General features: G+C 48.2%; 1 protein-coding gene across 1 annotated transcript in view; it reads left to right on the top strand.

Annotated features, from left to right (window-relative positions):
- The first annotated feature begins 4,110 nt into the window (after positions 1-4,110).
- Positions 4,111-17,748, top strand: part of DSCAM (DS cell adhesion molecule) — a 309,245-nt gene continuing 295,607 nt past the window's right edge. Inside the window, 1 exon segment of the mRNA XM_083171669.1 lies at positions 4,111-4,892. Coding sequence (XP_083027795.1) covers positions 4,850-4,892 — 43 coding nt within the window. The 5' untranslated portion in view covers positions 4,111-4,849.

A 17,748-nucleotide genomic window follows, 5' to 3' on the forward strand; every position in this document is an offset into this window, starting at 1 on the left:
GGATAATATATTGACGTGATGAACTGTCGACAAACCATTGCTGTGATCTCCTACCTCCTGCTGCCGGCAGAGGTGGCTCTAGTGTCTTGTACCGGGTCCTGGCGGTGCTGTGACCGTCACGGCCTAGAACGGATCATATAACAGAAGAACTTTCATCCAACTAGTTGGCTGGTTGGAAGGAAAATCTGGTAATGTATGGGCGCGAATTACAATCAGCAGTTTGCTCGCCATTAGCTTGGTCTGTTTTCCAGATGCCGGAACATAGACAGAAACTGTCATTCATTTAAGTTGATTAAATTTGTTTGATTGAAACGACTAGTCTGACCGACATACTATATCTTGTACGTTTCCAATCCCGGGATTTCGGGACTAGACTGCGCATGCGCAGTTTAATGCCGGGTAGCGTCTGAGCATCGCTCAGACACTGCCCGGCTTCCTATGTACGCGGCACTGTGGCCCTGCGCAGCGTGACGAGGTCATAGGTCACGCTGTGCAGGCCACACAGGCGCACAGACAGCCTAAGCCGGCTTTACCTACATTGTCCTGGCCGCATCCTGCACGGCTCTCGGAAACCCCGCAAACCCACCTCCTGGATAACTCGCTTACCCACCTCCCGGAGAACTCGCTTACCCATCCCGCCCACCCACCTAGCTCCCGGCAACGTCACCATGGCCTGCCACCCACCGGGCTCCTGGCTGCATCTGCCTTGCCCTGTGACTGTGAGTAAACATGCGGGGCATTTTTTTTTTAGGGAAGCCAATCCCGGGATCCCGGGAATCCCGGGATTGAGCATTTTTCAATCCCGAATCCCAGGATTGAAAAAATGCCCTGGGATTGGCTTCCCTAGACGCATGACAACATACAGCATGCAATACACATCTCCACCACTGGGAGGATAATGCTCCACTAATCCAGCGGTGGAAGGATATAAAGATGGAGCCGTACCATTCGCCAAAAATGGGATGGACGTGCATGTGAGAGTCTGACCTACAGTATGTACAGTACTTCACCCATACTGTATACTCGCTCACTTATCCCGATAGCTTTTTAGGAGTTCAGGCACCCGAGTCCTCCCGAGCCCGCCGCAAACATCCCGAGTCTGCCACTTGTGGTCACTACTGTGACTGCTCAAGAGGTTAAATTAAGTAAAGTAACCTAAAGTGCTTAACTGTCAGCCTTATGTTCAGTTATGTGGTGGACATAGTTTTGGTTCTAATTGTCTGTATAATTTATGATTGGCAGCCACCATCACAAATTTACCTTTCACTTTGAGTACAAATAATTTAGATCACCAAGCCAAGGCACCCCTGCAAGTATTCCAAGGCACCCTGGGTGCCTAGGCACACAGGCCTTTATCCAGATCTGATCACAGTACAAATTTGTTTGGAAAATGGGCAAAACCATGTGCACTGCAGGTGGGGCAGATGTAACCTGTGCAGAGAGAGTTAGATTTGTGTGAGTTATTTTGTTTCTGTGCAGGGTAAATACTGGCTGCTTTATTTTTACACTGCAATTTAGATTTCAGTTTCAACACACCCCACCCAAATTTAACTCTCTCTGCACATGTTACATCTGCCCTACCTGCAGTGCACATGGTTTTGCCCATTTTCCGAACAAATTTGTACTACGATCAGATCTGAATAAGGGCACAGTTTGGGAACCACTGACCTACAGTGTATGTGATGTCAGACCGTCACCAGTATGAAGAAGAGCCACTTAAGTGGAACAGGCTCTGTGCTTGCTGAAGACAGGGTGAGAGGGGGCTGGAGGGACTCAGAGGTGGGGAAGCTGCTGGAGGGATACAGGGAATGGAGCTGCTGAGGGACATGGACAGTGAGCTGCTGGAGTGGCAGCACAACTGTGGACAGAATGTGTATAAGGGACACTACTGTGTAATTTAATATGAATCAAGTGCACTACATGCGGTGTAATGTGTATATGATTGTGCTACTGTGTGTTGTCATTTTAATTGGAGTTACTACTGTGTGACCACACCCCTTCCTTGTGGGACCATTATACCTTTATGGGAGGTAGGGCACAAATTCCCTGGCACTGGTCTAGGCTCTGCCTAATGAGGTGGTGGTGGTGGGGGGTTCCACCACCTCTCCAGGACCACTTTAGGCCCTGAGATCATGTATTACTAATCTGAGTCCTCGGACTCCCAGGTCTGTGGGTACAGGTTAGTTGTTGGAAGTGTATAAGGTACTCTTTACCTAGATGGGCGCCAGCGATTGAAATCGCGGGCGTCGGGGGGTAAAAATCGCGGTCATCGCGGGTAAATCGGGATGCCGCGATGCCCGCGATTTTCCCATAGGGAACAATGTTAAAAAGGCTGATTGACTGCGATTTTACTGTTAAATGCCTCAATGGACCCGATTTGGCCATAGGAATCAATGTTAAATGGGCCACAGAGCCCAAATAGGCACAATTAACCCTTAAATGTCCCCCCCAATTTTTAACGCCACCCCACGATCCACGCCAACCCGAAGCGTGGCGAGCGGCGGCGGTACGCGTCCTCCGACCTTTTCATGCCCTACTATCCACTAGGGCGTGGAGTGAGAATAGAATAGTGTGGCGAGCGCAGCGAGCCACCGAGCCCGAAGCGTGGCGAGCGCAGCGGATACCTTCACAGGTAGACGCGTCCCCTCGCGGGCTTCACAGGTGTCCGCGTCGCCACGGACACCTGTGAAGCCCGCGAGGGGACGCGTATAACTGTGAAGATATCCGCGTCCCCTCGCGGGGCTCGCTGCGCTCGCCACGCTTCGGGCTCGGTGGCTCGCTGCGCTCGCCACACTATTCTATTCTAACTCCACGCCCTAGTGGATAGTAGGGCATGAAAAGGTCGGAGGACGCGTACCGCCGCCCCTCGCGGGCTCGCTGCGCTCGCCACGCTTCGGGTTGGCGTGGATCGTGGGGTGGCGTTAAAAATTTGGGGGGACATTTAAGGGTTAATTGTGCTTATTTGGGCTCTGTGGCCCATTTAACATTGATTCCTATGGCCAAATCGGGTCTATTGAGGCATTTAACAGTAAAATCGTGTCCATCGGGCCTTTTAACATTGATTCCTATGGCAAATCGGGAGCATCGCGTCGCGGGCATCGCGGGTACATTTATGGCCGCCCGCGACGCGACCGACACGATTTCCATGTTTAACATGGGTTTCAATGGGAAATCGCGGGCATCGCGTCGGTCGCGTCGCGGCCAGACATAAATGTACCCGCGATGCCCGCGACGGGCGCCCAACTAAGTAAAGAGTACCGTGTATAATTACATTTTGCCATTGAAAAGTGGATGGGGCCACATTATCACCCCACCCCAAATCTCCGTGCAGTAAAGGGCGCCCAGAAACAAGAACATTGATGCACCCAGACAGGTGACAAGATAAATCACGGCATGCGGAATTTAACCGCACAGAGTAAAAACCTCCAAAATGCCCAATAGAACCTCCGATCCTTCCCGTTGGGGGTGTCTCATAACATCCCCATCCTTCTGCATCCAGTAAGGCAAGGCAAGGGTTAATGCAGCATTAAAGCGCTGGGCATCCTGCTCTGTGTCACCTGTGTGCTGCAGCCTGACGGCAATTAAATCCCCAGGCATCTCCTTTCATCTGTGTAACCTGCTACACAAAGGCGTAACTACCATAGGTGCAAGGGGTGCAGCTGCTATGGGGCCCAGAGCTGAAGGGGGCCCATCTTTGCTGTCTAAGTATATGTTTTACATACATTTATCACCATCAGTTGCTAAATAGGGGGCCCTTACAATATTTTGCTATGGGGCCCACGATTATCTAGGTACGTCTCTGCTGCTACATGCACTGAATAAAAAATGAATCTAATAAAAACTATTATAGTCAGTGTAGTAAAGGTGTAAAATAAAAAAAACCCAGACTATTTTATAATATAAACAGAATTTTTATTTGCATATCATTTAGTATTTTCTTTTTATAGATAAAGGTGCGTGGGGGCTAGGGCAGGGGCAGGGGGGCTGCGTTGCATTTTATTGATGGGATTCTATGTTGCTACAGCCATTCAAATATTAGCAAGAAGAAGAAAAAAAAAAAAACCTGCAGCCTGTCGCACCAATAAAAACAGAGCAGGGTTGGGTGAAGCAGGCGACACCTTTCGCTGGCTCGCTCTTTTGCTGTAGCACCAGCGACGCTGTGCAGAAAGTTCACCCAGACCGCACGGATTTTTGCAGGGCGCCGTCCTCGCTATGGGTGCCTTCGGTTGCCTGAGAGCCGAGCACTGAGACCGACACACACCCATGATAGGGTTAATGCTCTCCTCTCCTGCTCAGAGGAAGAGAAGGTTAGCAGAGGGCTCCATCTGATTCCAGCTGAAGCAGAGGGAAGATGTGCTTGCTGCCTGGTGGTTGAAGGTTATGTGCCAGGGTGGCTATTTTGTTTTCTCTTTTTTTTCTTTTCTACCCCTTCCTTTTTTGCAGACCTCGGAGCGCGGGACAGGACCGGGGATGGTCTTACGTTTGCATTTACGGATTTTTCATCACCTGTGGACCTGACTGTGCAAAGGCTGCTGCTTCCCTGCATCCGAGAACACACCTGGGCTCCCAGCACTCGCCTCCCTCCCCGCACAGGCTTCATCTCTGCCTGTACCAGAAAAGCCAGCAAGAGTACTGCACAGGGAAGCTGATCGTTTGGGCTTAAGGACAATCATCCTCCCCCCCCCCCCCCTCCCCGTTCTGCAGAGCGGCGACACCAGGAGCTGGACCGTTCTGCACCTCAGCTGGGAGCGGTAACCTTGCAGTTGGCAAATAAGGGAGAACGAAGACTCAGACAGACAGAGGGAGCGAGGAGAGAGCAGAGCCTGCAGCTGGGAGGATTGACACGAGCATGTGGATACTGGTTGCCGTCTTGTTCCACAGCATCTTAAATGGTGAGCAGCATTGCACTGTATTCCATATTTATTCCGGCTGATTGCTACAGGATACAGCGGCTAATTACCTCTACGGTGATGTGTATGGTAATACCCCCCCCCCCCCCCTGCTCCCCACTGCTGCTCCCCTGCCCCCCTCCTGCCTCCCCCCCTTCTCCCCATACAGCCTCGCTGATTTCTGCTGGGCTGACAAATCGCACTGTAATCATTTAAACTAGCTTGCTTGGCACAGTGGCACGCTGTAATCTGTACACTCATCTAACTTCCACAGGGGGTGCATGGAGAGCCCATCATTGAGTGGTACATGTGAGCGGTACACACCTGGATACATGTGTGTGTTGTGTACATGAACGTGTGCGTGTCACAGTATGTCTGAGTATACCGCACCAATGCCATCCTGAGTGTCTTGTTTGTATGGGGGTAGTGTCCTAGAGTCTATGTGCATGCACACGTATGTACAAATGGTATGTGACCGTAGAACGTGTATTTCTCTAGAGTATGTGTGCGTACCAAGCAATAGATTCCTATTAGTGCGCGTGTATATAATGTCATATGTGCATTTTTATTATACGTGTGTACATTTTGTGTAAATATATAGTGTGTCCCTATTCTTATGTGGTATGCTACATGCGTGTCTCTATAGCATGTCTGTAAAGCAAACAATAGATTCATACTAGTGTACGTATACATAATACTGTGTGTATATTCTGTGTATGTATATATATATATATATATATATATATATATATATATATATATATATATATAAATATACTGTATACTGTATATAATTTTCTGCTGACAATTATAATAATTTGATGACTATCAGTTATCTTTAAGCTACTGAATAAGTCATTTATCTGTCAACTCTAAGATTCGTCAATCGTGTTCTTAACATTTAGAATTGTGTTACTTTATGTAAGGTATAGGGGTAAAGCATTTGAGGTGTGTATACTCTGTATGTGCGTGTGTTTGTATGTATACAGTATGTATGTGCTTTTATATTTGTGTGTGTGTGTATATATGTATGTGTGTATATATTTCCATACTGCGCTTTGACCCAGAAAAAAAAAGAAAATCCAGAAAATGGTGCAGCGGCGGAGGACCTGCAGACAAGGCGCTGTTCACCCCCCCCCCCCATTTATATATGATTTTTAAGAGCAAAGGTGCCCCCGTCATACCTTGCATTTACACCAAGGAAACAGACGGTGGAGAAAAACCACAATAAAAAAGGGTGTGGGGGTTATTGTCAGACCCTATTCCCAAGGCACAAATAATTGCAGCCCGCAAATAATCAGCAAATTCACATCTGTCTAACTGTACTGTAGTCTGCCTGACAGAACGCAAGGACGGGATTAGCCTGAGTGGGGGCTGATAATTAATCCTCTTTTCCTTGATGAGTTGGCAGAAGAAAGGGTTAAGGATTTTGAAGCCCCCCCCCCCTTTCTTCAATTTAAATATTGAGGTCTGGTTTGGCATTTTCTTTCTGTAGATCTGTCACCTGCAGCTGATAACGCATTGCGGGCGGTGGGCCCTGGAGAGAGCGGGAGGAGGCGTATAGAGGCCTCCCAGCTTCCGCAGTGCTTCCGGGGGGCCTATTCGAAATTCCGCGGCCTCTCGTCATAAATATTTCAGCCACAAAAAATTATCTTGGGTATTTATTATTATTGATAATATTTAAAAAAATATATATTTTTCATATGCAACAAGTTCAATCATTCAAAGGCTTCAATCGGTTCCAATCTTTTTTTATTTCTGGTTCCTTCAAAAAAGTAAATCCGAGTGTGGAGTGAATTTATATATAGTTACGGTATATATTAGACGTGTAATAAATATAATACAATTATTTCCCATTTCTATAGATATAAAATGACTGCCCTATTAAATAATGCATTCACCTTCAGCTTGAACTGTACAAAGTACAGTACAGTATATAGCAATTTCATTATCCGTGATCGGTAATTTCTGTAATGAACTAGACGGGGGACAGTGGAAGAGATTTGGGTAGAATATTTAGAAAGCTACTTTGCATTCGGAATATGTTTAATGCTTCTGTTGAGTTGGAGTCTCTGCAATTAAGGAGAAAGCTGATTGGTTGGTGCTAAGCGTGGTCATCAACGTGCCGCTAGGGAAAACGGAGTTTCAGGTCACGTACTGTATCTGGCAGAGACTGGGAGAGGGACGGAGCAGTACTGTACGTCACTGCGTCACCAAAGCGAATGGCACCACACTGGCTGGTAATATAGATGTAGAGTACCCCTAAAACACATGCATGTAGTGTCCAGCTCCCAGATCACACAGCGTGTGTTAAATATTCTGTGTCTGTATATCTATCTGTACATACATATATATTTATCATCTAGCTTTCAGTAGGGTCTCCCTTGATTTCTTGATTTTTATGCCCTTCTCCTGTAGAGGGGTCAACTGAGGAACATACTGTATGGGTGGGGGGGGAGTTGGTGACCATTCTGATTGGTGGGGAGCTGGTGACAGTACTGTATGGGGGGCGGTAGGCTGCTGACTGTGCTGTATGGGGGGTGAGGGAATGGTGACCGTACTGTATGGGGGGGGGGGGGGGAATGGTGACCTACTGTATTGGGGGCGGGAGGTGACAGTACTGTATTTATTTATTAACCATTTCTTATATAGCGCATACATATTCTGCGGTGCTGTACAGAGAATATTTGAACATTCACATCAGGAGGATTCAGCTTGTGACCGTACTGTATTAAGTGAGGTGGGGCAGCTGGTGACAGTACTGAATGGGGTGAGGCAGCTGGGGACTGTACTGTATGGGGGGTGGGGGAAGCTGGTGGCTGTACTGTATAAAGGGTTGGGGTAGCTGGTGACTGTACTGTATGGAGGGTGGGGGCCGCTGGTGGCTGTACTGTATAAAGGGTTGAAGCAGCTGGTGACTGTACTGTATGGGGGGTGGGGGCCGTTGGTGGCTGTACTGTATAAAGGGTTGGGGCAGCTGGTGACTGTAATGTATGGGGGCCGCTGGTGGCTGTACTGTATAAAGGGTTGAGGCAGCTGGTGACTGTACTGTATGGGGGGGTGGGGGCCGTTGGTGGCTGTACTGTATAAAGGGTTGGGGCAGCTGGTGACTGTAATGTATGGGGGCCGCTGGTGGCTGTACTGTATAAAGGGTTGAGGCAGCTGGTGACTGTACTGTATGGGGGGGTGGGGGCCGTTGGTGGCTGTACTGTATAAAGGGTTGGGGCAGCTGGTGACTGTAATGTATGGGGGCTGGGGGCAGCTGGTGGCTGTACTGTATAAGGTGTGGGGGCAGCTGGTGACTGTACTGTATGGGGGGTGGGGGAAGCTGGTGGCTGTACTGTATAAAGGGTTGGGGTAGCTGGTGACTGTACTGTATGGGGGGTGGGGGCCGCTGGTGGCTGTACTGTATAATGAGTTGAGGCAGCTGGTGACTGTACTGTATGGGGGGTGGGGGCCGTTGGTGGCTGTACTGTATAAAGGGTTGGGGAAGCTGGTGACTGTAATGTATGGGGGCTGGGGGCAGCTGGTGGCTGTACTGTATAAGGGGTGGGGGCAGCTGGTGACTGTAATGTATAAGGGGTTGGATCAGCTTGGGGTGGGAGCAGCTGCTTACTGTACTGTATAAAGGATGGGGAAAGCTGCTGACTGTACTGTATAAAGGATGGGGACAGCTGCTGACTATACTGTATAAAGGGTGGGAACAGCTGGTGACTGTACTATATAAAGGGTATATAAAGGGTGGGGGCAGGTGGTTGATTGGGCGCACAACCAATCAACGACTAAAAAAACCTATTGGAAGTAGTCTAACATATTGGTTCCTAAGATGGTTTAGGTAAAATGTTCTAGCTAATGTTTTAAGTCTGTGCGGATCCACACCACTCTACTTGCGGTGATTGTAATGTATAAGGGGTGGGGCAGCTGGTGGCTGTACTGTGTAAGGGGTGGGGGCAGCTGGCGACTGTACTGTATAAAGGATGGGGACAGCTGGTGACTGTACTATTTAAAGGGTGGGGGCAGCTTGTGGCTGTACTGTATAAAGGGTGGGGGCAGCTGGTGGCTGTACTGTATAAGGGGTGGGGGCAGCTGGTGACTGTACTGTATAAAGGATGGGGACAGCTGGTGGCTTTAATTCATAAGGGGTGGGGGCAGCTGGTGACTGTACTGTATAAAGGATGGGGACAGCTGGTGGCTTTAATGTATAAGGGTGGGGGCAGCTAGTGACTGTACGGTATAAAGGATGGGGGCAGCTGGTGACTAGTGTATGGGGGACAGGTGCTGTCCTCAGATGCAGCATGGTATAATGACTAATCAGCAGCTCACAGAACATGTTGGGCACATGAGGCTTTTAATGTTTACAGGAAAGTATATGAAATAAATAGGATTAAGGCTTAGAGAGGATAATGGAAGATGGGCCTGAAATGCAGAGAACGAGAGGCCTGAAACCATAACGAGGGTTTTTAGAAACCCTGTTCCCCTTAAGACTACCTGCTCTTGTAGGCTGTATTATTAGGGCATCAGCCAATCAGAGAACAGAGCTCCCCGAAATGTCGCTGTTGGATATGGTTTGTAGAGCTGATCCCTCTATTACCAAGGGCGTAAATTATCATTCCCTTATGTTATAATGGCCAACTATTAAAATCTGTTAAATGTAATATTTGTGGCATGTGCATAGATTGCGTTTCATTGCACATAAATGGAATACTGTGATAAACTGTTGTGCTTGTTAAGTGCTATACTTGTGTGCTTGTGCTGTACTGTTGTACTTGTTAGGTGCTATACTTGTGTGCTTGTGCTGTACTGTTGTACTTGTTAGGTGCTATACTTGTGTGCTTGTGCTGTACTGTTGTACTTGTTAGGTGCTATACTTGTGTGCTTGTGCGGTGCTGTACTGTTGTGCTTGTGCTGTACTGTTGTGCTTGTTAGGTGCTATACTTGTGTGCTTGTGCGGTGCTGTACTGTTGTGCTTGTGCAGTGCTGTTGTGCTTGTTAGGTGCTATACTTGTGTGCTTGTGCGGTGCTGTACTGTTGTGCTTGTGCTGTACTGTTGTGCTTGTTAGGTGCTATACTTGTGTGCTTGTGCTGTACGGTTGTGCTTGTGCTGTACTGTTGTGCTTGTTAGGTGCTATACTTGTGTGCTTGTGTGGTGCTGTACTGTTGTGCTTGTGCAGTGCTGTTGTGCTTGTTAGGTGCTATACTTGTGTGCTTGTGCGGTGCTGTACTGTTGTGCGTGTGCTGTACTGTTGTGCTTGTTAGGTGCTATACTTGTGTGCTTGTGCGGTGCTGTACTGTTGTGCTTGTGCTGTACTGTTGTGCTTGTTAGGTGCTATTCTTGTGTGCTTGTGCGGTCCTGTGCTGTTGTGCTTGTGCAGTGCTGTTGTGCTTGTTAGGTGCTATAATTATGTGCTTTTGCGGTGCTGTACTGTTGTGCTTGTGCAGTGCTGTTGTGCTTGTTAGGTGCTATACTTGTGTGCTTGTGCAGTGCTGTTGTGCTTGTTAGGTGCTATACTTGTGTGCTTGTGTGGTGCTGTACTGTTGTGCTTGTGCGATACTGGTGTAATGTTTACGCTAGACTGTCTTAGGTGCCACACCCTGCTCATTTTTTAAAGGGCAAAATGCACCATGCAAAATCAGCTGGCCCGTTCGTCCCCGAGGCCACCTGCATAGATGCTGTTCACATGTGCATGGCATCTATTCGCATTCACCAGAGCGCTCGGGGGAAGCCCAGCACCTCTGTAGGTGCTGTGCACGCTCCCGACAGTGACAGCTGCGCCCGGGCCTGCCCATTTTAATGATGGCGGTGGACCGGGCCCGCCCACTTTGATAGCGGCGGGGCCGACCTGCTGCCCTTGTGGCCTGGTGCGCTGCCCCTATTCTGAAAGGATAAACACTGGTGGGCTTGTTTGGCGCTATACTGACGTGCTTGTTTGGTGCTGTACTGGTGTGCTTGTTTGGTGCTATACTGGTGTGGTGTTATACTGGTGTGCTTGTTTGGTGCTATACTGGTGTGGTGTTATACTGGTGTGCTTGTTTGGCACTATACTGGTGTGGTGCACTATACTGGTGTGGTGTTATACTGGTGTGCTTGTTTGGCGCTATACTGGTGTGGTGTTATACTGGTGTGCTTGTTTGGTGCTATACTGGTGTGCTTGTTTGGCACTATACTGGTGTGGTGTTATACTGGTGTGCTTGTTTGGCACTATACTGGTGTGGTGTTATACTGGTGTGCTTGTTTGGTGCTATACTGGTGTGGTGTTATACTGGTGTGCTTGTTTGGCACTATACTGGTGTGGTGCACTATACTGGTGTGGTGTTATACTGGTGTGCTTGTTTGGCGCTATACTGGTGTGGTGTTATACTGGTGTGCTTGTTTGGTGCTATACTGGTGTGCTTGTTTGGCACTATACTGGTGTGGTGTTATACTGGTGTGCTTGTTTGGCACTATACTGGTGTGGTGTTATACTGGTGTGCTTGTTTGGTGCTATACTGGTGTGGTGTTATACTGGTGTGCTTGTTTGGCACTATACTGGTGTGGTGCACTATACTGGTGTGGTGTTATACTGGTGTGCTTGTTTGGCGCTATACTGGTGTGGTGTTATACTGGTGTGCTTGTTTGGTGCTATACTGGTGTGCTTGTTTGGCACTATACTGGTGTGGTGTTATACTGGTGTGCTTGTTTGGCACTATACTGGTGTGGTGTTATACTGGTGTGCTTGTTTGGTGCTATACTGGTGTGGTGTTATACTGGTGTGCTTGTTTGGCACTATACTGGTGTGGTGCACTATACTGGTGTGGTGTTATACTGGTGTGCTTGTTTGGCGCTATACTGGTGTGGTGTTATACTGGTGTGCTTGTTTGGTGCTATACTGGTGTGCTTGTTTGGCACTATACTGGTGTGGTGTTATACTGGTGTGCTTGTTTGGCACAATACTGGTGTGGTGTTATACTGGTGTGCTTGTTTGGTGCTATACTGGTGTGGTGTTATACTGGTGTGCTTGTTTGGCACTATACTGGTGTGGTGCACTATACTGGTGTGGTGTTATACTGGTGTGCTTGTTTGGCGCTATACTGGTGTGGTGTTATACTGGTGTGCTTGTTTGGTGCTATACTGGTGTGCTTGTTTGGCACTATACTGGTGTGGTGTTATACTGGTGTGCTTGTTTGGCACTATACTGGTGTGGTGTTATACTGGTGTGCTTGTTTGGTGCTATACTAGTGCGATTTAAAAAAAAAAAAAAAAAAAATTTTGTGGGACTGTTTGGAATGTTTGATGGAATCTCTTGCCCTAATAAAATGCTCTTTAGCCACGAGGACAGATACTCACAATCTCCGCCATTACCATCCAGGCTTTAAGGATATCCATGTTTAATCACAGGTGACTGAATTATCACTTCATTCAATGTGATTTAGCCACCTGGAAAACATGGATATCCTTAAGACCTGGATTGTAATGGCGGCTTTGGGAAACTCTGCACCAGGAAAACCTTTTACTCATGTGAGGGTTTCTGACCACAGATACCTTACCTTTCTATTGGGACAGTAGCACAGTGCTGTCACCGTGCAGTTGTACTCTTTATATCTTTCCTCCTATACCCAAAGTCATCTTCAGATGGCTTATTTACTCTCTGCTATGGAAAGCATGTCTAGAGTGTGGAGAGGGATCTTATTAGCTCCCTCTGACTCCCACAGTATGCATGCAGTACCAAAGATGGAAAGTAAAGCTTGGATCATTGTACTCCATACATCTATGGAGTTCATAATAACCGCTACACTCCTGCACAACCTTCCTTTTTGAATCCTGGGTGCCCATGCACTGTGGCGTTCTTGCCATCTGTGCATATTTTAAAATGTGTCAGTCAATAATGAGTGCACCTGTGCACCTGTCGGTTGACTGGGAAAACGTGAACTGTGTGGGGTCCCGAGGACCGAGTTTAAGAACCCCTGATCTACAGCTGTAACTGTAACCAGTGCTGCGGGAAACTGTGTGATCGTTTGTATTGTGCCAGCTTCCTAACGGTTATGGTTTGGCTGTAGCTTTTGCATACAATGTAGAGGCCAGAGCCTGACGGGGTAATGTGCTGTATCTGGCAGTGTGCTTTATTGTGATAATAACCGTACTGGCAGGATGTAACCGCGCTGCATTGCCGTGCAGGTCTGTCCTAGATTTACAGGGAAATGTAATGATGTCGACCATGCGCGCCAACAATTTCACCAAACCCCAGCGCTCAGCCATACAATGATTTCAGCATTACAGTTTTAATTTCAAGTTTATTTAAGACGTGTCGGGTTCTGGTGCGGTCCCGAGCGCATCGTATCGGATCCGCAGATTGTCACTGCTGCACCATCACATGGGAGGCTGCATACGATACCTCGGACCAATGTATGGGGTCCCTTACTGTCATTTTTCAAGCACAGCCTATAGCATGATTTTTAGGAGCTGTTTGGTAGGTACTTTATCAATTTTTTTGCAGATGAACAAAATCATTCTGCACTGCAGGTGGGGCAGATGTAACATGTGCAGAGAGAGTTAGATTTGGGTGAGGTGTGAAATCTAAATTGCAGTGTAAATAAAAAGCAGCCAGTGTTTACCCTGCACAGAAAAAGATAACCCCCAAATCTAACTCTCTGCACGTTACATCTGCCCCACCTGCAGTACAGCATTGCTTTGTCCATCTGCAAAAATTGTAGCCTAGCACCTGTATCTGTTGGCACTAAGCCACAACCTAAATCTATTTACTGTTATAGGATTTAATAGTAATCATTACAGGATGGTTTTCCCGTGTAAGGGGAAAGGTAGATTTACTAAAGTGCTTGGTTGCATAGGGAGAGGTATCAGCAGTAGAAAGAAAGAAGTAATAATGCCACTGTATAGGTCATTGGTACGACCTCATCTAGAGTATTGTGTTCAGTTCTGGAGGCCATATCTCCAGAAGGATATAAATACATTAGAGACTGTACAAAGAAGGGCAACTAAAATGGTGCATGGCCTACATCACAAAACGTACCCGGAAAGACTATAAGATCTTAATATGTATAGTTTACAGCAGAGAAGGGAAAGGGGGGACATGATAGAAATCTTCAAATATATCAAGGGCTTTAACAAGGTACAGGTGGGAGACATTGTTCACAGGAAGAGGAGCAACAGAACACGAGGACATGCACTGACACTGGGGGGAGGAAGGTACAGGTGGGAGACATTGTTCACAGGAAGAGGAGCAACAGAACACGAGGACATGCACTGACACTAGGGGGAGGAAGGTACAGGTGGGAGACATTGTTCACAGGAAGAGGAGCAACAGAACACGAGGACATGCACTGACACTAGGGGGAGGAAGGTACAGGTGGGAGACATTTGTCACAGGAAGAGGAGCAGCAGAACATGAGGACATGCACTGACACTAGAGGGAGGAAGATTCAGGGGAAATCTGAGGAAGAATTACTTCACAGAAAGAGTAGTAGATAAGTGGAATAGCCTCCCAACAGAGGTGGTAGACGCAAATACAGTAGTACAAGTTAAACATGCTTGGGATAGGCATATTGATATCCTTACAGAGAAATAAGGATCAAATATGGTTTGAGGTAACATGTTTAAAAAGGGGCAGCCTAGATGGGCCAAGTGGTTCTTATCTGCCATCACATTCTATGCTTCTATGGTTTATAGAAGATATATTTTCTAGAAGGTGCATAAGTAGAATCTGGTTGCTATGGGCAATGTCTGCACCTCTATAAACCTGCACTTTATGTAATATATCCCTGGTGCACGTAGTGTTTTGATGTACGGAACAAGAAAGGGCATGACGCTGACAGTGTGGAGAATGCCAACGGCAACATTAGTTTCACTATCACTAGTGACTCGGGGCATGTCGACCTTTTTTTACTGTTTGACTGTCTGTGAAACATCTGGATCCCATACATTGTGCTCTATTTATATATGGGCACAGCATACTTGCCGAGTCTCCCAGAATGGCTGGGTAGCTACCAAAAATAGGATCCCCCTCCTGGCCCCTCGGAAGTGGGCAAGTCTCTCACACGCCCCCAGCCTCCCCCGCGTACACCCACAAATGGAGCGGGGCTTGATGTTGTAGGGTTCTATCCCCAGTGCCAAATTAAGGTATAAATGGGCCTGGAGCTCAAAATTATCAAGGGCCTCTTATGCGCCTTATTTTCACCAGCACCTAATAATGTGGGGGACGTGACCAGTGATCTGGTTGGGTGGTCTGCTCATAGGTGTGTCTCTATTTGTGTAAATACTTGCAACTAATTGCAAGGAAAAATGCAAAGGGTTTAGTATAGGGTGGAAATGGCAAAGAGGTTGGCATATGCAAGAGCCTGGCACAGAAAAAAGGGAATATAGAAGCTGCAGATATACTTAGCTTCCAGCAGCAGCTGCAGACTTTGGGCTGCAGTGCCGACCATGTATCGCCAGCACTGAGAGCATTGGACGGACGATATACATATATGCACAGTCCCTCCAGCCAAGGAGTGCAATGGCACATAGAATGGAATGCCCCCTGGGAACCAGTGGTCTTACCACCTATATACACACCAATATACAGTAAGTACCCCGTAGGGTGGAATTTAATTTTCTCTTTCATCCAGCAGGGGCCACTGGCGTTCACAATGGGTAATAGAGCTTGGCTTGCTGGGAGCTAGCACACTAAAAAAAAACTTTAGAAAAGACTGGCTCCTCCCCTCTATTACCCAGCAACCCCCAGTTAGATTTTTGTGCCCAAGGGAGCTAGTCACAGTGGAGTACTGCTCCACATAACTTGCACATATATATATATAAATTTTTTCATTATTTTTTTTTTTTTTAATCATTTTAAACTTTCAAAGCAGCCCTTCCCAGCTTCTTCAAAAGCTTGGGTCCGGGTCTGAAGCGCCCTGGCAGCAGCCAGACGTCGGTCAGGACCTCTTTAAAGGTGCCTGCCGGGACGTGCTCAGTGTGCCTGCGACCCCTGGACAAAGGGGCCGTCATACACCGGAGAAGCAAGCCAGCCTCAGCGGTAAGTAACCGCATTGCGCTCCCGCGACTGCCCCCGCTCCAGCTCCGACGCCTGTCACCGCTGATATATGGCGTCTCTCCCTCTGACACGGCGCACGTGCTCCCCGGCGGGCGGAATGATTAGCGCTACTAAGCGCTTTGATGGCCGACTGCTAGAGCCGGCGTGGGGAGAGGGAGACGCTGAAAAAGGCAGGTGTCTGCGCGCGGGGAAGAGAGTGGGGTTGAGCACGCGGCGGGTGCCATCTTGGAGGTGGCAGGCTAGGCGCAGCCAAGTTATATGTACTGTAGATGCAAAACAGTACATGTCTTTTAAAACTATGCTGTCTTTTCCTATACAGAGGATCACACAGCTGCAGGTCAAGACCTTGCTGCAGTGGTAAACCCTTCCTTGCTGACTGTAGTGGGGAGTTTTAGGGGTTTCCTTATTGTGGGTTTAGGCAGATTCCCTCTGGTGCCCAGCAGCCCCTGGTCTCCCTGCTTGTTCACTATACTGTGGTGTGTCTGAAGTGTGTCATTAACTGGTACTTCTGTGGCTGGAGCGATGACGGGCAGGTCTTCTACAAAGGCAGCCCAGAAGGCATTTGCTTGTTCCTCATGTGGGGACAAGTTTACTCAGTCATCAGAGACTAGAAGCACCGTATGTACAAATTGTTCCTCACATGTGTCCACAGAAGGGGATCCTAGCACAGCCCCATCGTGGGCCTCTCTTTTGACAGGCGCTATGACTAACCTGTCAGCTGAGTTAGCAGAAAGCCGTCGGACTGAGCCGGCCTGGGCGGCCTCCCTAACAAGGTCAGTTGATCATTTTATGACAACTCTCACTTCGGCCCCTAAGACTCCGGTAGTTAGGGCCAAACGGCCCCTCCAAATTATCACCTCCGACGACGAGGATGGTCCTCAGGAGGAGGCTGAGGAGGAGGAAGATGAGGAGTGGGAGGAGCTACCTGAGGAAATTCCCGAAAAGCCAGAGCCAACACACTCTGGGGTAGATTCCCTTATCCTGGCAGTACGCCAGGTTTTAAATATCCCTCAGGATCCCATACAGGAACCTCAGGAGTTTGACTTGTTTGGTAAGGAACCTTCCCCTAGGGCAGTTTTTCCTTTCCCAGGACAAGATCAGTTGGCAGCGCCCTGGAAAACCCCAGACAAACGTTTCATTACCCCTAAACGTTTTTCAACAATATATCCTTTCCAGGCTTCTGCATTCTCCAGATGGGAGACTCCACCTCCAGTAGATGCCTCGGTATCCCGTCTGTCAAAGAAGACCACGCTGCCGGTCCCTGGAGCTGCTTTGCTAAAGGACCCGTCAGACAGAAAGCTGGAGGCGACACTGAAGGCAGTCTACACTGCAGCAGGTACTCAATTAAGACCAGCTATTGTTTCTGCCTGGGTAAATAAAGCAATCCTTAAATGGGCGGAACAGCTTAGAGATGGGTTAGAGGCAGGCACCTCCAGACAGGAACTTAAACTTTTGGCCGAGCATATCCAGGAAGCTGCTTCCTTTTTGGGGGAAACCTCAAGAGATGTCACCCAGATTTCGGCCAAAATCTCAGCTAATGCAATCGCTGCCCGCAGGGCTCTATGGCTCCGCTCCTGGACTGCAGATGCAGAATCCAAGAGGGCAGTGGAAGGGTTGCCCTTTACTGGGGACATACTCTTCGGTCCAGAATTGGACAAGTGGATTTCACAGGCCACTGGGGGGAAGTCGGCATTTCTACCGTCAGCTGCACCGCCGGCTCGTCGACAGTACACTGGTCCGTCATTTAATTCCTTTAATTCCTTTCGGCCGCAACAGCATTCCTTTCGTGGCAGAGGCCGTGGGTTCTCGCAGTCCTTTCGGGGTGGAAGAGGCCG

The sequence above is a fragment of the Crinia signifera genome, chromosome 2, assembly GCF_055691185.1.
Source record: "Crinia signifera chromosome 2, ASM5569118v1, whole genome shotgun sequence".
Taxonomy (NCBI): Eukaryota; Metazoa; Chordata; class Amphibia; order Anura; family Myobatrachidae; genus Crinia; species Crinia signifera.